General features: G+C 37.1%; 1 protein-coding gene and 1 non-coding gene across 2 annotated transcripts in view; both read left to right on the forward strand.

Annotated features, from left to right (window-relative positions):
• Positions 1 to 3452: 3452 nt before the first annotated feature.
• Positions 3453 to 3559, forward strand: LOC141662738 (small nucleolar RNA R71). The gene has a single exon (XR_012550836.1). It is a non-coding gene; the product is annotated as a small nucleolar RNA R71 (small nucleolar RNA).
• Positions 3560 to 5744: 2185 nt separating this feature from the next.
• LOC141659989 (uncharacterized) overlaps positions 5745 to 27066 on the forward strand; it is a 28334-nt gene continuing 7012 nt past the window's right edge. The window contains exons 1-3 of the mRNA XM_074466942.1: positions 5745 to 6255; positions 6599 to 6994; positions 7093 to 7150. Coding sequence (XP_074323043.1) covers positions 5745 to 6255; positions 6599 to 6994; positions 7093 to 7150 — 965 coding nt within the window. The remainder of the gene's footprint in view (positions 6256 to 6598; positions 6995 to 7092; positions 7151 to 27066) is intronic.

The following is a 27066-nucleotide window of genomic DNA, read 5'->3' on the forward strand; positions in this document are numbered from 1 at the left end:
CATGGCTCTTCCTCCTGAACTGCGAACAACTGCTCATCCAGAAAAGATTCATTGATTAATGTCCTATCTTGTGAAGTAGACTCAGGATTCTCCAACCTAGAGAGATGGTCAGCTACCTGATTCTCAGTACCTTTTCGATCCTTGATCTCTAACTCAAATTCCTGAAGTAAGAGCACCCAACGAATGAGTCTCGGCTTCGAATCCTTCTTGGAAACCAAATAGCGAATGGCTGCATGATCAGTGAATACTGTTACTTTAGTCCCAAGCAGATAAGATCAAAATTTCTTGAAACCAAAGACTATAGCCAAGAGCACCTTCTCCATAGTGGTGTAGTTCATTTGGGCCCCATTTAAGGTCTTACTCACATAGTAGACCACATGAAAGAGATTATTCTTGCGCTGCCCTAGAACTGCACCTACCGCATAATCACTCGCATCACACATCATCTCAAATGGCTCTGTCCAATCTGGTGTTGTAATAACTTGTGTAGTCATTAAACTCTTTTTGAGAGTCTCGAATGCCGCCAAACATTCATCATCAAATTTGAAAGACACATCTTTCTCAAGCAAATTGCACAACGGCTTAGATATCTTCGAAAAGTCCTTGATGAATCGCCGATAAAAACCCGTATGACCAAGAAAACTACAGATTCCTTTCACAAAAATAGGTGGTGGCAGATTTTCAATGACTCACACCTTGGCCTTGTCCACCTCCAGACCCTTGCTAGAGACCTTATGCCCAAGAATAATGCCTTCACGCACCATAAAATGACATTTCTCCCAATTGAGCACCAAATTAGTTTCCACGCACCTTTTAAGTACGGGACGAAGATTATTCAAACATTCATCATACGAATGTCCAAAGACGGAGAAGTCGTCCATGAACACCTCGACATTATTTCCAAACATGTCAGAGAATATAGCCATCATACATCTCTAAAAAGTGGCCGGGCGCCACATAACCCAAACGAAACTCTGCGAAAAGCAAACGTGCCAAATGGACAAGTGAAGGTAGTCTTTTCCTGATCCTCTGGTGCAATACAAATCTGATTATACCCTGAATAGCCATCCGGAAGACAATAATACTCATGATCAGCCAACCTGTCAAGCATCTGATCAATGAATGGAAGAGGGAAGTGATCCTTCCTCGTGGCTTTGTTCAACTTCCGATAATCCATGCATACTCTCCATCCTGTAACTGTTCGAGTGGGGATGAGCTCATTCTTCTCATTTTCTACCACAGTGATACCTCCTTTCTTAGGTACACATTGTACAGGGCTCACCCAAGAACTGTCAGAAATAGGATAAATGATGCCTGCATCTAGCCATTTCAGAATTTCTTTCTTCACCACCTCTTTCATGATTGGATTAAGTCTGCGCTGTTGTTCAACGGTCGGCTTACTACCTTCCTCTAGCAGAAGTTTATGCATACAATATGAAGGGTTGATCCCCTTGATGTCTGTTATGGTCCATCCAATAGCCGATTTGAATTCTCTCAAAATCCTTAAGAGCTTGTCTTCCTCGCTACCTGAAAGGTCAGATGCAATAATAACAGGTAAAGTAGATGCATCACCTAAAAAAGCATACCTCAAGTGTTCAGGTAATGGCTTGAGCTCCAAAGTAGGTGCTTCCTCTATTGATGGTTTGAGCTTTCCTTCAGCATTCTTGAGGTCAGAAGTACCAAGAGATTCAAACGGCATGTCCAGCTTCCGCTTCCAGGGAGAAGCATTCAGATATTGTAATTGCTCATTGCCATCTTCATCATCACTGTCAAAATCCCCCACTAAGGCCTTTTCCAATGCATCAGACATTAGCATGCGATCGAGTTCCGAAGTAACCGCAGAATCAATCACATCCACTTTTAAGCACTCCTCATCTTCTGTAGGGAATTTCATTGCCTTGAATACGTTGAAGGTCACATCCTGATCTTATACCCGTATAGTAAGTTCACCTTTCTGCACATCTATCAAGGTACGGCCAGTAGCCAAGAAAGGTCTTCCCAAGATTATGGGAATCTTCTTATCTTCCTCAAAATCCAGAATAACAAAATCTGCAGGAAAGAAAAGCTTATCCACCTTGACTAGCACATCCTCCACTATGCCCCTTGGATAAGTAATAGAATGATCAGCCAATTGTAGAGACATGTATGTGGGTTTTGGATCAGGCAAATCCAACTTTTTAAAGATTGACAACGGCATCAGATTGATGCTTGCTCCCAAATCACAAAGGCACTTATCAAAAGTCAACTTGCCAATGGTGCAAGGAATGGTGAAGCTACCTGGATCTTTCAGCTTTGGAGGTAACTTTTGCTGCAGAACAGTGCTGCATTCTTCCGTGAGAGCAACGGTCTCAAGGTCATCCAGTTTCACCTTCCTTGAAAGAATACTCTTCATAAACTTCGCATAACTAGGCATTTGCTCCCGAGCTTCAGCGAAAGGTATATTGATGTGAAGTTTCTTGAACACCTCCAGAAACTTACCGAACTGTTTATCCAGCTTTTGTTACTGCAATCTTTTAGGAAAAGGTGGTGGAGGATAGAGCTGTTTCTCCCTTGTATTACCCTCAGGAAGAGTGTGTTCAACAGTAGTCTTCCTTGGTTCCGCCGCTTTCTCCTTTTGCTTAGCATCTTCATCTCTAACTTCAGCTTCTCCTTCTTTTGCCTTTTCAGAATCAGCAACTTTCCCAGACCTTAAGGTAATAGCCTTGACTTGCTCTTTAGCTTCCTTCCTTCCTGGTACTTCCGTGTCACTAGGAAGTGTGCCAGGTTGACGATTGAGCACTGTATTGGCTATTTGACCGATTTGATTTTCCAAGGTCTTGATCGAAACCGCCTGACTCTTGCATAACAGCTTAAGTTCTACAAAATTAGCACTAGTAGGTGTAGCTGCACTTCCCTGTTGAGGATATGATTGCCTTTGAGCATACTGCTGTGGTTGCTGGAATCCAGGTGGATTAAACTGTTTACTCACACCTTGCTGATATGGTGGCTGAATAGCATTCTGATTATTACCCCAGCTGAAATTTGGATGATTTCTGTTATTAGGATGATAAGTAGATGGCACAGGCTGCTGTTGTCGCTGATAATTATTCATATACTGAACAGATTCGTTGACAAGAGAACACTGATCCGTAGCATGAGAACCTGCACAAAGCTCACAAACCATAGCTATTTGATTAACTTCATATGTAGCCAGAGAATCAACCTTCATTGACAGCGCTTGAAGCTGCGCTGTAATAGCGGTGGCTGCATCGACTTCCAAAGTACCTGCTACCTTCCCAGGCATCATCCTCTGAGTTGGGTTTTGATGCTCATTTGCAGCCATAGTCTCGATAAGATTATAAGCCTCAGTATAGCTTTTAGCCCATAAGGCACCTCCAGCTGCTGCATCAAGCATAGGCCGAGATTGGGCCCCCAAACCATTATAGAAACTAGTGATCACCATCCAATCGGGCATTCCATGATGTGGACACTTCCTCAACATTTCCTTGTAGCGTTCCCAAGCTTCGCACATAGATTCTGAAGGTTGCTGCGCAAACTGAGTAAGAGCACTCCTCATAGCAGCAGTCTTTGCCATCGGATAAAACTTCACCAGAAACTTTTACGCAAGATCTTGCCAAGTAGTGATGGACCCAGCTGGTTCAGAATGTAACCAGTCCTTAGCTTTGTCCCACAGTGAGAATGGGAAAAGCCTCAGCTTGATAGCCTCATCAGTCACGCCATTATACTTGAAAGTGCTGCAGATCTCGACAAAATTCCTTATGTGCATGTTAGGGTCTTCAGTCGCAGCTCCTCCAAAAGAAACAGAATTCTGCACCATCTAAATAGTGCCCGGCTTGATTTTAAAGGTATTAGCTTGAATAGCCGGATGAAGAATGCTTGACTGAATGTCATCAATTTTTGGCCGAGAAAAGTCCATAAGAGCTGGATCAGCCTGAACAATACGATCACCCATGATTACTGGTTCTTTCTGCTCAGTTCCTGAATCTGAATCTTCAAAATCTATCTTCTCCGAAATATCAAGAACTTCGTCTGTCTCTTCAGCTGTATCTAAAGTCCTCTTGCGAGTACGAGAACGAGTTTGCATAAACGCTTGCTAAAGTACTTGAAACACAACCGAAAACAATAAGTAACAACTAGGTCCTAATTACTGAGTCCTAATGACCAATGATGGTAAGTACATAAACTAAACAAATACACCGAGTCCCCGGCAGCGGCGCCAAAAACTTGTTAGGGCGAAAACACGCGCTAATATTCACGCAAGTATACGCGTTCGCAAGTAATATAGAATACTTTCTAGTTCATTCCCACAGAGACTCAGACTAATTATTGTTTAATTAAACACACGCACCAATGTATGATTACTTCTCAATGTTAAGACACTAACACTTAGAATTGTTGACTAAATATTAACTACAATTAACTACTTAATTAATCACTTCAAATTTACAATATTAAAACACTCATGAGATCACAACTTCATTACTACTTCCTTCAATAGTTATTGTTATTACCTTTAGCATATGACAGTGATGATATTAATCGAATAACATGAAACTGATAAAAGCCAACTTTCATTGTACTAATACCATTCTACCAAGTATCCACAATTAAGATGGAAGTTGAATAGTCATCAATTATGTTGAGTTCCTATATGTCTACAGAAATTGACAACACAATGATTTAAGCACAAGTTATTCCCTTTTGATTATACAGGGAGAATAAAACTGTTAGAGTTACCCACTAATCATGCACACTGTACATGAACCTATGCTAGCATGGCAAGTTCTAAATCTCAAGATCCACCGTCGCTTCACAAGAGATTAACACCCTATCTTATATGTTCGCGATGCATATAAGACGAATACGCACAACCAATACTAGATATCATACAATCATCACACACTAAAATATTAAACAATTAACTAAAAAATTCCATAGTAAATCCGTTGCAACCCCATGATCACGATTAGCCCATAATAGCACTTATCGTCATCATGGGTTCATATGAAATCATGATAAACAAACATAAGAAAATAATAACTAAACTAATTATATTAAATCAGAGTACGTCATAAGAGTAAATAGGTTCAAAGTAAGAAAACTAGCATCTAACGTTAAAATGAAACAAGAATCACAAGAAAATATGTTTCCTCTTTGTTGCTGTGTGCTAAAACGGTCTTCTCCCTTCTCTCCTTTTCTCCTTGCTTAATACCACGATCCTCCTTCCTGAAAACGTCTCCAAATCTACTTATATACTAGTCCCATAAAACTCAGATTACATAGAAGTTGGAAGCCAAACAGAAGTAGAAGTCTAAAACAATTTATTATTTTTCCCGACCCTGCGCGGCCGCTCAGCATAGCTGAGCGGGCGCTCAGCTTTCTGCGTGGCCGCTCAGCATTGCTGAGCGGGCGCTCAGGACCCTACTGGAAAATTCCTGAGTTTGCTCCATTTCTTCGCCGTAATCTGCCCCTTTCTTTCCTCTTGCAATGGTGAACATATGCCAAGGCTTATTCTTGATGATTACTCCTCCGAAATGCAACTAATACCCTGAAATGCATAAACACTAGAAAAACGCATCAAATACACAAAATACTTGATTTCAAGGCACCAATTTAAGCCATTTTAAGATGTTCTAAGTGATATAAAATGCCACTTATCAGGCAGTCTAAGGACTAAGGATGATCAGCCTGCCAAAGTCTGTCAACTTTATGTGTATGACACAGAAAACGAGATTCAGAATCGAATGAATGCAGTTCCAGGTTCTGATGTTCTTGACCAGGAAATAGTGGAGGGACTTTTGACAATGTTGGATGAAAATAATAAGCTGGCTGAAGGTTTTCGGTATGCACGTGATCGCTTGAATCTTCCTGAAACAGATGAATTCAGTTTATTGTTGGTATCATCTAAATCAGCATTGGGTAGAAAAAACCAGGTTGGACCTTCAAATGAGGTAGCTTCATTGATTATTGGAGATAGTGATGATACATGTCCTTTTCGAGACATCGTAGTAGAGACCAAACAAAGATTTCTGAAAAGAGTTTTTGAAACATGTAAACATTTTATGCAACTTCAGTATCCTTTGCTTTTTCCATATGGAGATGATGGTTTCTATCTAAATATACCTTTGCAAAATCAGAAGCACAAAGTGCATGAAGAGCCAACTAATGATCAACATCCAGACGAGACTCATCGTAGAACTACTGTGACGATGCGCGATTTCTACGCATATAAGTTAATGATACGTCCGGGGGAAGGTAATCATATTAATTCCTGTATTTCTTCCAAGAATATCGTAAAAACTCCTTATTGTTTTAATGTTTAATCTACATTATTATGGGAACCACTGCCTAAATAAAACTAAATATTTTAGTCAGCTATTACCAACCTATTTCAATATTTACCATATTTACCAACAATTATAACGTACTTTTATTAATTCATATGATAATCACATATATCAAATATATTTCATATTTAACAAAAAATTGTATTTGTTGCTGCATTTTATTAACTAACAAGTATTGATTATCACAGGAATGAATCTTCATCTTGGCGGACGACTATGGTAGCAGTTTGTAGTGGATGCTTTTGCTGCAGTTGAACAATATAGGTTGGACTGGATTCGAGGCCATCAGAATATTATACGATCCGATTTGTATAGATCTATCCGTGACTCCATTACAAAAGGTGATACAAATCCTGCCACAAAAGGCAAGAATGTAATTCTTCCAGCAACTCACACTGGTTCGCAAAGATACATGAATCAATATTTTAAATATTCACTAGCTATTTGTCACACCATTGGGCATCCATCTCTTTTTTTAACAATGACATGCAATACTCAATGGCCTGAGATAAAGCGTATGATGGAGTACTTTCCTGGTGTGGATGTGTCAGATAAACCCGATATTATCGCAAGAGTGTTCAAGTTAAAACTTGACCAACTATTGGAGCTAATAAAGAAAAAGAATTACTTTGGCAAATGCATTGGAGGTATCCTATGAATTTTTAATTGTAGTGTTTATTTACTTTAAATATCTTGATGGATATTTAAATGCAAGTTTAAACCATTTTACTTTATTTTTATGCAGTTATGCATGTGATTGAATTTCAGAAGCGCGGTCTTCCCCATTGTCACATGCTCATATGGTTGCACCCGAGAGAGCGTCCACAAAATGTAGAACACATTGATAAGTTAATTTCCGCAGAAATTCCTGATTTTAAATTTGATCCTGTTGCTTACTGTGGCGCCCTCCAAACCCGGGTCAGAAGTTTGGGGTCCACACAAACACCTTAATTATAACCTGCTTATAACAATAATAAAGATAATAATAATATATGCAATGACCCTACTTACCAATCACCACGGACCGCAACAGGTTAAAGTATGCACACAAGCCAAACACATTATATATTACAAACCGTTCAAATCCCAACTATTTCAAATTTAAACTGAGTATTAAACATTATTACAAACTTTTACAAACTTAAATTATTCCAAAAGAAGCCTACTAGCTCAGCTTTCTCAACCTGAACCCCTAGCTCTCGCGCTGGACTGGGGATCCTCTTTACCAACTGGTTCCTTTTTAACTGGAAAGAATATAAACAACATCGCACAAATAAGCTAACTAGCTCAGCAAGTCACAATGACAAAACTGAGAATAATGATCATCAGGTGAATATGTTTATGATATCAAGTGAACAATGGATTATGATTTAGAATTGGATATTATACTTTTAATTTAAAAACCAAGGTTAGGCTGCTGATCAGTCACGCACTAACCTCGAGCAAGGCACACAGCATTGCTCTAACTACTGGATCCAAGGCACACATTGGCCTAACTTGACCATTATATGGTCTGACCATAAATCTGGTCCACAATTTTATAAAAACAATCCAATTCTAACATAATAACAGAATATGCAATAATAAACAATAACCGAAATCATTAACAACAATAAATGTTTAACAATGAAGGGGTTTAAATCCTTGTAAGGATCAACAAGGTACTTTTAAAGCTTGAATGCTGGGTAATGAAAGAATTGGATAACAAAGGAAACAACGTTTCAGGGTTTCAAGGATTTGGTCTTTCAAAGCATAAGATATCATGGATTGATTATATAATAATTCAGTTCAGTGTCTGGTATTTAGTTTGTATGTATTTGTGGAGTAGTATCGTAGATTTGTGGTTCTTGTTTGGGTATACAATAATCAATGGATTAGAAAGAATATGGTTCATAGCTCAAGAACAATAACTGAAAACAGGATTTAGGTTTCCGTGCTTCAAACCACTTGCAATGTCAACAAGACTATCAAGAATTACAATATCTCGAGAGAGTTCAGAACACTTGCCTGATATTAGCTTACTACTCTGCACTCGCTTCCAATCACAACCGTCTTACTCTTCAACTATCTGTTTTCCTTTCCTACGTCTTGCCTCTTCTGCTCACATATCATAAGCATCTATCAATCATCAACTCACAAGATTCTATTCAACACATACTTCTATCTACCCTTCGTTTTACCCAAATCCGATTAACGGATTGAAATCTATGCAATAACGAAGTAAACACCGAATATATAGACCGATAGTCAAACAACAGGTCACGTATAACACATAATACATCACGTAATCAATGACATATCATTTATAAAGAAGTCTCGGGTCATAAATGTGCTTTCGGGTATTTAAAATAATTTTTAAAACATTTTTCGGAATTAAAACGGGTCGTTGGATCAATTTTGGAATAATAAACAGGGTTCGGTTGGCCAATTCTGGCTCCGAAATAATTTTAGAATAATTATCGAGCCTTGGAAATAATTTAGAATAATATTTTAAAGCTCGAACCTATTTTTCAGAATTTTTAAATCATTTTTAAATAATTAAATCTAATTAAATAACTAATTAAAATCAATTAATAATTAATTAAATCAATTAATTAATTAATTAATTTTCGAATTAATTGACTAATTAATCAATTAAAAATTAACTGAAATTAATTAACTAATTAATTCGGATTTATTTGTGAATTAAAAATAATTTTTGGAATTAAAATAATAATTTTTAGAATTTTCAGAAATTAAAAACGAATTTTTATAATAAAAATAATTAGGAAATATGATTTTTAAACATTTTTAAAACAGGAATCCAATTTTTGCAAAGTCTGGAAACTTCAGGGACCTAACTGTATCGTCCCCAAAAGTCCAGGGACCAAACTGTAAATTTCACATCCCGTCGCCGGAAAACACAGGGGTGGCCGGAGAACACGATTCCGGCCTTCTCACCTTGCCACAAACTCCAGATCACATCTACAGGTTACCAGGAACACAACCATGCAATCAAAACAACCTAACAATCCCTGAGTTGGCCGGAATTTGGCCGTGAAATTTTCCAGTTTCCGGCGAACATCGGAAAACTTCAAAACACAACTCCCTCCTCTACAGACCTCGTTGGTTCATGAAACTTATACGACTAGATTGCAAATTTCACAGAGAACACAACTCACTATAACACAACATCAATCTATCACAGAATAAGAAACCCCCAAATTTCAATTAAGAACATTCATACAGGTTATAAACCCTAATTTTGAAATTCGAAAATCAAACTCAAATTAGAACATGTTATTGAACTCCAAATCAGACGTATGACATATGAAAATCATCAGGAAAACAAGCTCTACAACATGCAATCATCAAATCATACAAACAATCATCCGAACAAAAATTCATATTTTTAATAAAATAAATTCGAAAATAAATAAATTTTTAGAAAAATAACCTTGATTTCTGCAGTGAAACAAAGCTCAGAATCTGATAGAACACTTCAAATCCTTCGTTTTGGTTACTTAAGCTTTGAAAATAGAGATCAGTAACGCCTTCGTTTTGCTGTTTGATTCTTAGAACAGTTTTAAGAAATTAGGGCTTTTCTCTGAAAATTATATAATTAACTATCTGCAAATGATTTTGATACGAAATAAAATACGGTAAAAGACTATTCATAATTATGGAAAATTTGTATCCCGTTGGATCATTCCGGATATAAAACGGTACGTTTATTTGTAAAAACTGATCCAAACAGTATCGGTATTCGGGATAATTATCCAAATCAGTACAATTTGTACTGCGGTCTTGGTCTCAGCGCCTGGTTACACGTATTACGAAGTGATAATTGGGATAGTTTAATAAAAAGCTCCCGTTTATCGAAAATACGGGTTTTATTGATTTACCGAAATGAATATTGTATCGAAAATGTTGCGCCGGGACCCGCGCAGGACAAACCGTAAGCCGGATCGAAAAAGTTGAAACATGGAAAATGCTCGGAATATTACAATTAGGTTAGGAAGGAGTTCTCGGAAGAGTTTCGGGTTCCAAAAACGTAACAACGGTTGACGTCGGTTGGTTCCCGTTTTTATAAAATAGATTTTAATTACACGGAAAAAGATTTTAGAAATTTCATATGATTCTTATAAATCCATAAATCAACATAAAAATAATTAGGAAGATATAACAATTATCTTTATTTTATTTTGGACATATAAAAATTAAAATACTCAATTAATATTATTTTTGAATATTCAAGTACAGATAACACTTAACAATTAACTCACAGAATAGATACTGGGCACACATAATAATATCAAAAATAATTACACGATATATCCCGGATATTACATCCTTCCCCCCTTAAAAGGATTCTGTCCTCAGAATCTCCTAAGAAAATAAATGAGGGTACTTTTCTCTCATATCACTTTCTAATTCCCAGGTTGACTCTCAACCTTTGGGTTTCTCCACAATACTCTTACTAACTTTACCACTTTATTTCTCAATACTTTCTCTCTTGCCTCTAGAATCTCTATCGGACTCTCTACATATGATAAATCTGCCTAAAGCTCTATTGGCTCATATTCTATTACATGCCTGGAGTCTGGATTATATTTCTTGAGCATCGATACATGAAAAACATTGTGAATGTGCTCCATGTGCGGAGGTAACGCCAATTCGTAAGCTACTTTGCCAACGCGCTTTAGGATCTCAAAAGGTCCGACATATCTTGGGCTTAGCTTCCCTTTCTTTCCAAACCTCGTTAGTCCTTTCCATGGTGATAATTTCAGTAATACCAAGCTTCCTTCGTCAAATTCCATGTCTTTCCTTGACTAGTCTGCATATTTCCTCTGACGATTTTGAGCGGCTATTAATCTTTTCTGGATAAGTTCAACAACTTCATGTGTCTGCTGTACCAGTTCAGGTCCAAGTATCTTGCGTTCTCCAACTTCGTCCCAATATATTAGAGATCTACATTTGCGTCCATAAAGGGCTTCATAGGGTGGCATTCCAATGCTGGCATGATAACTGTTGTTGTAAGCAAACTCTACCAGAGGAAAATGTTCGTCCCAACTTCCTTTGAAATCAATCGCACAAACACGTAACATATCCTCGATTGTCTGGATCGTTCTTTCACTTTGGCCATCCGTTTGGGGGTGATAAGCTGTACTCATATTCAGTCTTGTTCCCAAACATTCTTGAAAACTCTTCCAGAATCTTGAATTAAACCTTGGATCTCGATCAGATACGATAGACACTGGAACTCCATGACGAACTACAATTTCTTTTAGGTACATATGGACCAACTTGTCGAGCGAAAATCTTTCATTTATAGGCAGAAAATGAGCTGACTTGGAAAGTCTATCCACTATAACCCAAATGGCATCATGATTAGCCCTTGTCCTTGGTAATCCAACTATGAAATCCATGGTAATATGTGTTAGGTCACACTATCACTGTAGAGGGGGTGAATACAGTGTTTATTACAATCAAATCGAACTTCAAGAACTTAAGTAACAGAAAACAAACTTTATTGAAACAATAAACTCTGTTACAATCTGGAACTGTTATCTCTCAGTGATGAACAAAATATCACGAGAGCTGCTAGGGTTAAGTAAATAATATTCTCGATTATGATAAAACTTATAGTGTAAACCCTATGTCTGTGTTTATATATTACACAGTTACAAGATAATCGCTAATTGATATGGAATATAATTCTGCTTCCTAATATATATCAATCAGATATCTTTTCTTCCAAGTATTCCATTCTATATGGAATTCCTTCTTCATGCATATCTCTTCTTATGTTTATCTTGATCTTCTTAACTCTAATCAGCTACTGTCCTTATCTGATCGTCCTTCAGCACTTAAGTTCTGATATCTATCTCCTGATGTTTATCTCCTGATAACATAAGTACTGATATCCCTTAAGTCCTGACGTCCAGTATAAGTACTGATCAGTTAAGTACTGATTTGTCCTGTTCAAATAAGATCTGAAATCTAAACATAAAACATATTAGCCATGACATTATCAAATATATCTAACAATCTCCCCCAACTTGTAAATTAGCAAAATATACAAGTTTAACAGATATTTGATGATGTCAAAAACATTAAGTACAAATGCATGAGAATTAGACAAGATAACTACAACTTACAGTCCTTAAAGCTTTTACCAATTCAACTTCTGATAACAACTTTAGTCTATATACACATCAGAATTTAAGCAGTTGTAGATCTTCGACTTAGCTTCATCATTTTCTGATCTCTCTGATGTCAGGAGTTGTTCTGAGATAATTCTTCAACAAACATTTCTCAGCATATCTGAGTTCATCAATCATTCTCCGTTTGACATCTTTAAGCTCTGCAGTATCTTCACCAGTTTGAATTATTGCAGCTCTGAGATCATTAATCTTTGCTTTTCTCAACTCCTGATCTAGTCTTATGACATAGGCTTTGTCAGACTCTAGATTAAACTCAAGCCCCTTAATACCAAGATATGTTCTGATCTGTGCAGTATTAGGCTTCATATCAACAATATTACCATTGTGATTTCTGTACTTTGGAACATATATGCTGTCAGACTTAACAGAATAAAGTCTTTTCTGTCTCTGAATCTGTTCTTTCAAATAGTTTGCAGCAGTCCCTGTCAATCTGTCATCCACTTGAAGTAAGAATAATACATGCTCCAATTCTTCAAAATACTTCAATGGAATGGCATTTTGTCTTATATGATATACCCTACCATCTGTCATGAAATACAACAAGATGTGTTCCTTCAAGTAGGTATGGTAAACCATTTGTACAGATTCCAGTTGATTCAATCTTTCAGGAGTTGCTCCAATACCTGGTTCACTCAAGGAAGTTGGATCATTGGTAGTGTTGTGTACTCTTCTTTCATCAGCACTTCCCAATCCAGTTTTATCTCTTGCTTCCTTTCCAGTAACTACTCTAGCTTCAAAATGACTTGCAGTTGTCTTCAAAGGTTGAGTTTGTTTTGCTTTAGTGAATCCTGGTAGGAGTGTTTTTGATCTTCCTTCTGATATCAAGTTAACTTGAGCTGTGTCAGAGGTTACTTGCTTCTTTTGAATATCAGAACTTTTAATTTCTTGACTCTGAACAACTTGAGCCATGTCAGAGGTTGTTTTAAGAACTTTTCTTGAAGTCAGAGCAAGATTATCTTTGTCATCAGTAATTTCTTCATCTTCAGGAGGTACATAAACTTTAACAGGTTCACCAACCTTTTCTTTACCCTTGGATCTTGGATCTATCTTTGGTTGTGATTTAGCAAATGTTGCTTTAGTTTGTGCCTTTTCTTTAATCACAATACCTTTCAGTTTTGGAAGTGACTTTTTACTAGAAGCTTTAGATTTAGATGTGGCTTTCTTTGATTTAAGTCTAGCTTCTTCTTCCTTTAAACTTTCCAAGTCCATTCCTGGATTTTCTTGAAGAAATAACTGTCTTGACATTTCTTCATCAAGATCTAGAAGTTCATCAGAATTTATTCTTTTACCAGTATCAGAACTTAATTTCTTCCCAGTATCAGAACTTATCCTGTGACTTGCAATTTCAGCATTTCTTGATGAGAATCTTTTACCTTGACTATGACCTCCACCCATTCCAGAGTTTCCTTGGTCATCTTTTTCATCATCCTTTCCTTGCAGTGTCTTGTCATCCTTGCATTTGGACTTAATTATTTTCTCCCCCTTTTTGGCATCAGCAGGAAGTAGAAGAGAGATAAGCAATTCCACTGAAGATTGGATTTCAGTCAATTGTGATTGCTGAGAAGCTTGATTTTGTAGAATTTGATCAATCTGTGCTTGTTGACGATCTTGAGTCTTCTCAATATAAGCAATCATGTCAATAGAAGGTTGAAAGAACTTTTTCTTATCAAGTTTCCAAACTTGTTCCTGCTTGATTAAGTTCTCCTGAATCTGGTGTATTTCTGCATGAGTGGTTGAATGAAGACCTTGTAGATGTTTAGTACTCAATGCAGTGACACGAAGCTGGGTTTTGAAATTATCAAAATTTAACTTTTCATCAGCTTTAGTCAAGTGCTCAGTAAGATGTAACGCAGATGGAATACATGAAACTGAGTTCCATTCCTTAGTCCACTCCTGACCTGCAGGAGTTTCACTCCAAGGCACTGGTGGTTCCTCTGTAACAAACTTCTTTACTTGTTCAGACTTAGAAAGAGGAATATGTCCTGAAGGACCTGCTGCATCAGTATCTGCAGTTGGAGCAGCATCACCAGTATCTCCAGCATGTGCAGCATCAGAACTTATAGAATCAGTATCATCTGATATAATAGCAGTGTGAGTAGCAATGGAGACTTCAACATCCTCTAATGGCTGATCTGATGCTAAGTTCTGATCAACAGCCATATCCTGATGCTCACCTAAAGTCTGATCATCAGTGTCTAGATGCAGAGAAGGTGACTTAGATAATTCCGGAGTTTGAATAGCATCAGTAACAGGTGTTGGCAAAAGATTTGTTGTTGTTGGAGCTTCTAAGAAAATTACTCCAGGCACAACTAAGTGTTGATCAGCATTATCAGCACTTGTGCCTTGATTACCAAGAGACACAGAAGGGGAATTAGCCTTGTCAGATACTGTTTCCTGAGATGGAGTGGATGGAGAAGAAGTAACTGGAGCACATTCTTTTTCTTGTGAGATCAGAGATTCCTGATCCCCTTCCTTAGCTGCTTCCTCCTCATCATCTGAAACTGGCCTTTGTGCCCTCTGTTTCTTGTATTTCTTGTTTGATTTGGATTCTTTTGGAGTTTCAGGAACAGTCATTCGTCTAAGCCTTTTGAGAAGCTTAGAACCCCTAATATCAGAATCCTTCTGAGAAGTTGCTTTCTCAGCTTCATTTACCACAGGTTCTGAAGAAAGAATCTGTTCCTCAGAATCTGATTCATCGCTCAAAGTAATCCTCCTCTTCTTCTGAGGTGTTTGAGAAACAGTCTTTGTTTTCTTTGACTTAGAAGATGTAGGCTTCACATAGGACTTGAGATATGTTCTGAGAGATGGTTGAGAGGTTTGAGGTGGCTGAGTAGAGGTGGTAGGTGCTGATGAACCAGGTTCTGATGTTTGAACATCAGGATAAAATGCAGTGTACTTCACAGGATCATAGGTGATTAAGGCTTGTTTGACAGATAAAGGTATTAAGAGGGGTCTTAACACAGCCTTTTTATTATCAGAAGATAATAAATCAGTAAAAGCTCTCTTAGCTATTCTGAAAGATGGAATTAGATCACCAAAATTTTGGGGCTGATTACAACAAAAACTATAAATAAGCTGACAAAATCTTGCAAAATATACAGTATTGCGATCTTCTGTCATCCTATCCCCAATAAAACCTAAGACTGCTCGTGCATAATCAAAATCAGTGTGATTTAGAAGTACATACCCGATTTGTTGGCTGAATATGGGAATTGCATCAAAATTTGAACATTTGTTGGCGAAAGCTTTGGTAATGCAATCAAAGAAGAAACTCCATTCCCTCCTTATGAAAGATCTCTTCAACTGTCCAAGCTTGGTCAATGTTCCTTCATATCCCAGACTAACCATCATGTGTTGAAGAACTGAGTCATCAACAGTAGAATAAACACAGTCCTCAGGTAGCTGTAATGCCTGTCTAACTGTAGACAAAGTCACAACATACTCATTTTCCCCTGATGAAAATATTATACTTGGGGACCCTTGAGCACCACCATTGTCATATACTCCACTCCTCCAAAACTCCAGTACTTGAACTCCAGAAATGGATGTAGGCTCAGTTAGAGCAAACCCAATATCAGAACTAGTGAGAAAGTCCTGAATGAAATGAAGTTCAGAGGGTGCCTCTGTAGTGTTTAGTATCGCAGAGAAGTTATTAGGAACAAACTTTGCTCCATTAAAGAGAATGTCCTTGGGTGCCATTATGTTTGGAAAGAAATCGGTAACCTGTAATGTGTTTGAGAAAATGCCTCTTAAAAGAAAATCGTCAGTAGATGAGAGAGTTGAAAAGTAAAGAGAGAGATAAAATATAAAGTTAAATAAAAGATTTGACAATCTTTGCTCTCTTTTACTTATACACAAAAAGTAACCGTTGATGACACATGGCAGACATGCATTTAAAAGTAGTGGTAAATACCTTGACACCTGTTATACATAGAGAAGGCAAAAAGTAATGGGCACGGTAAATAAGGAATAATTACCACCCACTTGCAGTTTTTCAAGGAAAAACCGTTCCACTTACCTAGATTCCATTAATCAAGGTGAATCAGTTTAATTTAAAATTGAAACCGTTCCCACTAATTCAAATATTTTACTCTGCAATATCAATATTCTGAGAAAAAAAAACTGTGTGTGAGAATGAGTAATATCAATCAGTTAAGTAAGTACTGATAAAACATTATCAGAACTTAAAGTCAGACACAATTTAGACGATCATCAGAATATTTATCAGGATTTATCAATGCGTATCAAAATTTCTCAGAGACAAGATCATAAGACAAAAACAAATTCCATTAATATATCAAAATAATACATTGATGAAATTGAAATTACATCAGAACGTTTACAATCTTGTCCTAAGCTTCTAAATCTAACATCAACAGCCTTAGTCCTAGCTAAGAAGCCTGACAAAGCTGAGGATGAAGAAGAACAGGAAGAAGACGAGATTAAGTCATCTTCCTCTTCCTATCTTCGACAAACAAGATAGCGAGTCGAATGATTCGCTCTTGCTGACGGATAGCTTCCCGCCTTTCCTCCTCCAATCGATCAAGATGAAGCTGGTAGTCCATCTCGAAGAACAGAAGTCGGTTCAGCACCGCCTGTGGGACAGAGCCCCATATCTCTTCAGGAATGGCAGTTACATGCCACTCCTGCTGCCAGTCGGCGCAGCTTAGCTCCATATGAAAATTTTGGTAATTCAAAAACATGTTGAAACGGACCATGATGTTTTTGAAAAAGAATATGAAGTTAAGATTGTGAGAAAAATGGATGGAAAGGGTAATGTGAAGTGGCTGTTTATATAGGCAAGAGAATGCCAGGAGACGCGAAGATATTTAATGCTGACAGATAGAGTTAAGTCTACCTCGTCTCCCTAGACTTGAAAAAGAATAACAGTCATTGGAAAAGGAATGTGCACATGTAACAAGAGTGAACTGTTCAAGGACGAGTGCCATTAGTCCTAACCATAGACTATTAATCTTCCACTTCAACATATTCTAAAGTAATCTGAGACTGGTACCAAATTTTACTCACAGATAAGTCAAGTAAAGGGTTAGACTGAAAAATCAGAACTTAGACCTATACCAGAACTTAACAGTCATCAGAACATAATGTCTTAACTCGAACAAGGAATATCTATCTTAGTAAGTTTTCATACAAGTTCTGAGTTATAGTCTTCAGAACTTAATCATCATAACATATAACTAGAACGTGTCCTCAGAGTTTGTGCAAGGTGATACAGTGACTGTTTGTCTAAAAGAACATAGACCACCACAAAAATTTCATCATTCATATGGAGTGATTTGTGTGTGCATTAAGCTAAATAACTAATAAAGAGTAAAGTCTGATTTACTTCAGTACATCTTAGAAATAAGTCATAATTAAAATTTTGCTAAAGAGCTGTCATTATCCTGAAACCTACTGATAAATGAGTTCATGCATGAGTCCACCTCAACTGTTTTTGTGCTAATTTTATGCATCTTTTTAAATTCTATTTTACAGTGGCTTCTCAGTGTAAGTGAGTTACGACTGCTTATCAGAATTTATGCTATTTTCAGAGTATTTCTCCAGTAATCATAGAGTGTGAAAAGTCACCAAGAAAATATTTTGCTTTTCTAATGCATATTTACTTAATACCAGCTATGCATTTGGGTCGTCCCATTCACATTTTTACTCTAGATCTCAAAGGAGTACCTGATATTATTCTTTGATCCTTTTTCTTCTTCTTTTGATAAGTGAGGTTTATCAGCACTTAGTACATTCAGCAGTTTTACTAGAATCAGAATTTAAACAGATGAGTAGCATTATTCTAATTTGGGACTTAGTAATAAGATGAATAAAGTAAACTAAACTAAGCTCAAGTATCAGAATTTGCTTGTGTCATTAGATTTCCACAGAAATAATTACTTCTTTCATGGGATCATTTGTTTATTGAAGACTAGTAGGTCAGTATCTAGCACAATTATCCTCATAGGATTGAATGATTACTTAAACAGATATATCACTTATTAGAGTTAAGAGATATATATCAGACAACAGTCAGTACTTAAAAACATTTATCAATTAAGCACAGAATACACAAAGAGATGAAATCTGTAAATACTGATCATAAAGTCTGATAACATAGAACAAGTTTAAGCAGATTTAGAGAAAGAACCTGAAATCATTCCAAGTTCATTTACCAATCTTGTAAAGGTAGCTTCACACAGTGGTTTTGTGAAGATATCTGCTACTTGTTGATCTGTGGGAACAAAATGCAATTCCACTGTACCTTCATCCACATGTTCCCTGATGAAATGGTACCTGATGCTGATGTGCTTTGTCATAGAGTGTTGAACTGGATTACCTGTCATAGCAATAGCACTTTGATTATCACAGTAAATAGGGATTTTGAAATATGTTAACCCATAATCCAGTAACTGATTCTTCATCCAAAGAATCTGTGCACAGCAGCTTCCTGCAGCAATATACTCTGCTTCTGCAGTTGATGTGGAAATTGACTTTTGTTTCTTGCTATACCAAGAAACCAATCTGCCTCCAAGAAATTGGCAGCTTCCACTTGTGCTTTTCCTGTCAATTTTGCAACCTGCAAAATCTGCATCTGAGTAACCTATTAATTTAAAATCTGATTCTCTAGGATACCATAATCCTAGATCAGCTGTTCCTTTAAGATACTTAAAGATTCTTTTTACAGCTATTAAGTGAGGTTCTCTTGGATCTGCTTGAAATCTTGCACAAAGACAGGTAGCAAACATGATATCTGGTCTACTAGCAGTTAGATAGAGAAGTGAGCCAATCATACCTCTGTAATCAGTAATATCTACTGAATTACCAGTATCCTTATCCAGTTTTGTTGTAGTGGCCATGGGAGTGGATGCACTTGAACAGTCTTGCATTCCAAATTTCTTCAGCAAGTTTCTGGTGTACTTAGATTGACAAATAAAAGTGCCTTCTTCACTCTGCTTGACTTGAAGGCCCAGAAAATAACTAAGTTCTCCCATCATACTCATCTGATATCTTAACTGCATTAGTTTGGCAAACTTGTTGCAAAGTTTGTCATTTGGAGACCCAAAAATGATATCATCAACATAAATCTGGACCAAAAGTAAGTCCTTGCCATGGTTGAGATAGAACAGTGTTTTGTCAATAGTTCCTCTATTGAATCCACTTTCCAGAAGAAACTGAGCTAAAGTCTCATACCATGCTCTAGGAGCTTGCTTAAGTCCATAAAGTGCTTTATCAAGCCTGTAGACATAATCTGAATGTTTGAAATCTACAAAGCCTGGAGGTTGTTCAACATATACTTCCTCCTCCAATTCTCCATTGAGAAAAGCACTTTTCACATCCATTTGAAAGACAGTAAACTTTTTGTGAGCAGCATAAGCCATGAATATCCTTATGGCTTCTAACCTAGCAACTGGTGCAAATGTTTCATCATAGTCAATTCCTTCCTGTTGAGAATATCCTTTTGCAACCAGCCTTGCCTTGTTCCTTGTAATTATGCCATCACTATCAGTTTTATTTCTGAATACCCATTTTGTACCAACAACAGATCTATTCTTAGGTCTTGGCACTAAGGTCCAGACTTTGTTTCTTTCAAATTCATTCAACTCTTCCTGTTCTAGTTCTGACACCTGCATCAGGATTTCCAATTATCAAATCAGGTGTATGTGATTTTGTCCACTTCCTTGCAGATGGAAGGTTTTCTCTAGAACTGGATGCTCCCCCATGATTCATGCTGTCTTCGTTTTCATTTTCTGATGCTCCCCCTGAAACTATGCTCTCTGAGTTGGATCCTTCAGCATTTAGATTTTCAGCACTGTCAGTACTTGGCTTATCAGAACTTGACGAATCAGAACTTGAAGAGCCAGTTGTGTGTTCTGATGCTTCTTGAGATGTGATAATATCTTGAGTATGCTCCCCCTGCATTGGTGCATCTTCCTTTGACGTAGTCACCACAGTTTCAATAACATCAGAGTTTAATCCATCAGAGTTTACAGTATCAGGACTTAGACTGTCAGGACTTAAGGTATCAGAATATGAATCTTCATTTTCAAATCTCAGCTGATCATGATCAATGCAATCTTCAAGTCCAGTGATCTTCTTGTCATCAAAAGAGACATTGATAGATTCCATGACCACTTTTGTTCTCAAATTATAGACTCTGAAGGCTTTTGTGGAAAGTGGATATCCAACAAAGATTCCCTCATCAGCTTTTAGATCAAACTTGGATAGCTGTTCAGGATGAGTCTTGAGAACAAAACACTTACATCCAAATACATGAAAGTATTTCAGATTTGGCTTCTTGTTCTTTACCATCTCATATGGTGTTTTTCCCTGCTTGTTAATGAGTGTTGCATTTTGAGTAAAACAAGCAGTCTGCACAGCTTCAGCCCAGAAATAGGTTGGAAGCTTTGCTTCTTCAAGCATTATTCGTGCAGCTTCAATGAGAGTTCTATTCTTCCTTTCAACAACTCCATTTTGCTGTGGAGTTCCAGGAGCAGAAAATTCCTGCTTTATTCCATGATTTTTGCAGAACTCTTCCATTATCAGATTCATGAATTCAGTGCCATTATCACTCCTCAAAATTTTCACAGAATCTTTGATCAATTTATCCAGATGTTTGACATGATCAATCAGGATAGATGCAGTTTCACTTTTTGTGTGCAAGAAATACACCCATGTGTATCTGGTGAACTCATCTACTATGACCAACGCATATTTCTTCTTTGCAATAGACATGACATTCACTGGACCAAATAGATCAACATGAAGTAGATAATAAGGCTCAAGAATTGATGATTCAGTCTTGCTCTTGAAAGAAGATTTTCTTTGTTTGGCCTTCTGACATGAGTCACAAAGACCATCAGGAGCAAACACTGATTTTGGCAGTCCTCTCACAAGATCTTTCTTGATCAGTTCATTTATCTTGTTGAAGTTTAAATGAGAGAGTTTTTTGTGCCAATTCCAGCTTTCTTCAATTGAGGCTCTACTCATCAAACAGATTGCAGAACCATCAGAACTTGTTGAAAGCTTAGCTTCATAAATGTTACCATGCCTGAATCCCTTCAGAACAACTTTTCCTTTAGATTTACTAACTATTTCACAATGTTCTGCAAAGAAATCAACATGATAACCTCTGTCACAGATTTGACTTATACTCAGTAAGTTGTGTTTAAGTCCTGAGACCAGAGCTACATCTTTAATGATGACATTCCCAAGATTGATATTGCCATATCCCAAGGTTTTTCCAATGTTGCCATCTCCATAAGAAACACTTGGGCCAGCTTTCTCCACAAAGTCTGATAGCAGGGCTTTATTTCCAGTCATATGTCCTGAACATCCACTGTCCAGAACTAAAATATTTTTCCTGTTGCCCTGCAATCAAAAAGACCACTAATTATTAGTTTTAAGGACCCAGACTTGCTTGGATCCTTTGGCCTTTTTAGGTTTGTTAACATTTGCAGCGGATTTAGCATCAGATTTTATGTTAACAGTTTTCTTATCAGAACTTATACTACCAGACTTTGAATCAGAACTTACACTAGAAGGAACAACAGAAACTTTCTTTAAAGAAGGTTTTATTTGATAATAATCATAGTACAAACTATGATATTCCTTACAAGTATAAATGGAATGCCATAAACTACCACAATGAAAACAAGGATTTTGTGGTTTGTATCTAACAGACTGACTCTTAACTCCTGATTTTGAAGATAAGGAGTGAATATTCTTATTCTTCCTGCAAAAAGAAGCCAGATGGTTAGAACTTCCACAGTTATGACATGCTTTCCTAGGAGCATCAGGAACAGATTTATAGTTATTGCTTTTATTCACACCTTCCTTTCCATTCCTGTTTTTCCTAGGTGATTTTACCTTGTTTGCATTCTTAACATCTTTCAACTTATGCTTAAGCTGCTTCTTTGTCATTAAGCCTATGTTAACTTCAGCTGTCTTTTCCTGTTTTAGTTTGTCAGAAGCTAATTCCTTTTTAACTTCTGATTTCTCATTTTCAGATTTTTCAGTTACAAACTTAACAGGTTTTATCTTCGGCTTTTGCTTATCAACAGGCTTAATTTCTACAGTTCCTTTTTCATTTTTATTTTCTCCATAACCTAAGCCCTCTTTCCAGTTTCCACTGCTCAGCAAATTTTGAGTTGTTTTGCCAGAGTTAGTCCAAGTCCTAATAATCTCTCTCTCCTTTTCTAACTCAGTTTTTAGAGATTCATTCATTTTTAGCACTTCATCCCTAACATAAAAAGCATCATCTCTATCCTTCTGAGTTTGATGGAACATGACTAACTCTTTTTCTAAGAAATCATTTCTTTTCCTAAAAGCAAGATTTTCAGAAGTTAATCTTTCACATGTTAAAGTTTGATCTCTATAACTAACAAACATGGTTTTAAGATATCTTCTCAACTCATTAATATCATCAGTATGAAAAGCATAAGTAGTCTGAGGTACCTTTGTTTCAGCAGCTTCAGAACTGCTCTCAGAACTTGATTTATCAGCATTTGCCATCAATGCATAGTTCTCCTCACTTTCAGAGTCTGAGGTGTCTGTCCAGCTTTTCTGCTTTGTGACAAGAGCTTTGCCTTTGTCACTCTTGGTCTTCTTGCAATCAGGAGATATGTGGCCTTTCTCACCACAATTATAACATTTAACATTGGTGTAATCTCCTCTGTCAGACTTTCCTCCTCTTCCTTCAGATCTTCTGAAATTCTTCTTATCAGAACTTATGCCTTTCCTGGAAAACTTCTTTCCCTTCCTGAACTTCCTGTATGCAATCTTTGTGATTCCTTTCACCATAAGAGCACACAGCTTCATCATCTCCTCATCAGCATCAGTCTCAGGCAAGCTTTCAGAATCTGAGTCATCATCACTCTCAGAACTTGATGACTCAGTATCAGACTTTATGAAAAGAGCTTTACCCTTGTCTTTCTTTGAGGAAGGTGCTTTGGGGGATTCCTCTTCAGCCTTGAGAGCAACTGTCCTTGACTTTCCTCCTTTCCTCTTGCTTCTTTGTTCCATCTCAAGTTCATGAGTCTTGAGCATTCCATAGATTTCATCAAGAGTTGTTTCATCAAGATTGTAGTTGTCTCTTATTGTTGTTGCCTTCAAATCCCAGCATTCAGGAAGAGCTAACAGGAATTTTAGGTTGGTATCTTCAAGATCATACTCTTTATCAACCAATGACAAATCATTCAAAAGTTTGACAAATCTATCATATAAATCATTCAATGACTCATTAGATTTTGAGTCAAAATGTTCATACTCTTGAGTGAGTATTGTCTTCCTGTTCTTCTTAACTGTTTCAGTTCCTTGACACCTTGTCTCCAGTGCATCCCATATCTCCTTGGCAGTCTTGCAGTTGATTACCCTGTTTGACATTACATTATCAATGGCACTATGCAGTAAGTGTCGTACCTTGGCATCCTTAGCAATAGATGCTATATCTTCAGCAGTGTAATCACTCTTTTCCTTTGGTACAGTCATTGCTGCTTCACCTGCAACTACAACAGCGAGCTTGGTAGGTTTGTGAGGCCCTTCCTTGATTCTATCAAGATATTCTGGATCTGTGGCTTCCAGAAACATGGTCATCTTTACCTTCCATATGGGATATTCAGATGGTCTCAATATGGGAACTCTAATAGTCTCATATCGACTCTGAATTGATGTCTTTGATGATTCCTCAGTTTTGGTAGGCTTAGTTGGAGTTTCTGTGTCAGACATGATTGTGTTTGGATCTTTAACTGTATGTGTGTTTACAGAAAGCTCTGATACCACTTGTTAGGTCACACTATCACTGTAGAGGGGGTGAATACAGTGTTTATTACAATCAAATCGAACTTCAAGAACTTAAGTAACAGAAAACAAACTTTATTGAAACAAAAAACTCTGTTACAATCTGGAACTGTTATCTCTCAGTGATGAACAAAATATCACGAGAGCTGCTAGGGTTAAGTAAATAATATTCTCGATTATGATAACACTTATAGTGTAAACCCTATGTCTGTGTTTATATATTACACAGTTACAAGATAATCGCTAATTGATATGGAATATAATTCTGCTTCCTAATATATATCAATCAGATATCTTTTCTTCCAAGTATTCCATTCTATATGGAATTCCTTCTTCATGCATATCTCTTCTTATGTTTATCTTGATCTTCTTAACTCTAATCAGCTGCTGTCCTTATCTGATCGTCCTTCAGCACTTAAGTTCTGATATCTATCTCCTGATGTTTATCTCCTGATAACATAAGTACTGATATCCCTTAAGTCCTGACGTCCAGTATAAGTACTGATCAGTTAAGTACTGATTTGTCCTGTTCAAATAAGATCTGAAATCTAAACATAAAACATATTAGCCATGACATTATCAAATATATCTAACAATATGTTCCCACTTCCACTCTGGAATCTCCAATGGCTGTAGCAATCCGCTTGGTCTTTGATGCTCTGCTTTAATTCTCTGACAGGTATAACATTTGCTAACCCATTCCGCAATTTCCCTCTTCATATCTGGCCACCAATAATTCTTCTTTAAATCTCTGTACATTTTGGTACTCCCTGGATGGATGGAATATCTTGAACTATGCGCTTCTTGTAAAATTTTATTCTTTAACTCCGTCACTGGTGGAATCTAGATTCTAGATGAAAATCTCAAAATGCCTTGATCATCCTTCTGCGTGTATAATTCTTCACCTACCAAATGATTTATATCTTGATCCATTACATCTTTCTGACATTTCTTTATTTTCTCCAACAACTCCGGCTGGAAAGTCATACTGTACACTTTCGCTTCCTCAGGTTCGCAAACTCTAATTTCCAATTCCAATTTCTGAAATTCCTTATATATATCCTCAGGTACTGATAACTCATTTACTTTTCCTTCTGACTTAACGCGTCTACCACCACGTTCGCTTTACCGGGATGATAATTAATCGAGCAATCATAATCCTTGATCAATTCTAACCATCTCCTTTGTCTCATATTAAGTTCCTTCTGGGTAAATATATATTTCAAACTTTTGTGATCCATGAAAATCTCACACTTTTCTCCATACAAATAATGTCTCCAAATCTTCAAAGCAAAAACTATAGCTGCTAGCTCCAAGTCATGAGTAGGATACTTTTGTTCGTGTGGTTTCAATTGTCTTGACGCATACGCAATCACCTTTTCGTGCTGCATTAAAACACATCCTAATCCTTTATGAGAAGCATCGCTATAAATTACGAAATTCCCTTGATCGTCTGGAAGTGACAAAACAGGTGTCGTGATTAATCTCCGCTTCAACTCCTAGAAACTTTCTTCGCACTTATCGTTCCATATAAACTTTTCATTCTTTCATGTAAGCTTTGTTAATGGTGTGGCAATCCTTGAGAAATTCTGAACGAATCGTCGATAATATCCTGCCAATCCCAAGAAACTTCTTACCTCAGTGGGTGTTCTCGGTCTCTCCCAATTCATAATTGCTTTGATCTTTGCCGGGTCCACTTTGATCCCTTCGTTACTGACTATGTGTCCTAAGAACTGAACTTCTTGTAGCCAAAACTCACACTTCGAGAATTTAGCATATAACTTCTTTTTCCTTAAAATCTCCAAAGCCGTTCTCACATGTTCCGCATGATCCTCTTCTGTCTTTGAATAGATTAAAATATCGTCTATAAACACAATAACAAACTTATCCAAATACTCTTTGAAAATTCTATTCATCAGGTCCATAAACGCTGCTGGGGCATTGGTCAATCCAAAAGACATCACTAAGAACTCGTAATGTCCATACCTTGTTCTGAAAGCTGTCTTTGGTATATCTTATGGCTTGATCTTTAGTTGATGATATCCCGATCTTAAATCAATTTTGGAGAAGTACTTGGCTCCCTTCAATTGGTCAAACAGATCATCGATTCTGGGTAACGGATACTTGTTTTTGATTGTCAGCTTGTTGAGCTCCCTATAGTCGATGCATAGTCTCATGCTTCCATCTTTCTTCTTGACAAATAATATCGGGGCTCCCCATGGGGATATGTTGGGTCTGATTACTCCTTTCTCTAACAATTCTGCAATTGCTTTGCTAGCTCTTTCATCTCAACAGGCGCCATTCTGTACGGGGCCTTGGATACTGGTTCTGTTCCAGGTGCTAAGTCGATCGCAAATTCAATTTCTCTATCTGGAGGAAGTCCTGGCAATTCGTCGGGAAATACGTCTGGAAATTCATTCACTACTGGGATATCTTCAAGTTTTGCTGGCTCCTGACTTTTGTCGATCACATATGCTACGAAATGCTCACATCCTTGTCGTAGTAACTTCTTGGTTTGAATCATCGTTAAGAACTTCTTTACCTGCTTCTGTCCCTTGAACGTTACTATTCTTTCGTCTGGCGTTTTCACCATTACTTTCTTATTTCGACAATCTATCTGAGCATCATGCTTAGATAACCAATCCATTCCTAATATAACGTCAAATTCTCCTAACTTAAACGGTATCAAATCTACACAAAACTTACTACCAGAA

Source organism: Apium graveolens, chromosome 5, assembly GCF_009905375.1.
Source record: "Apium graveolens cultivar Ventura chromosome 5, ASM990537v1, whole genome shotgun sequence".
In the NCBI taxonomy this organism is placed as follows: Eukaryota; Viridiplantae; Streptophyta; class Magnoliopsida; order Apiales; family Apiaceae; genus Apium; species Apium graveolens.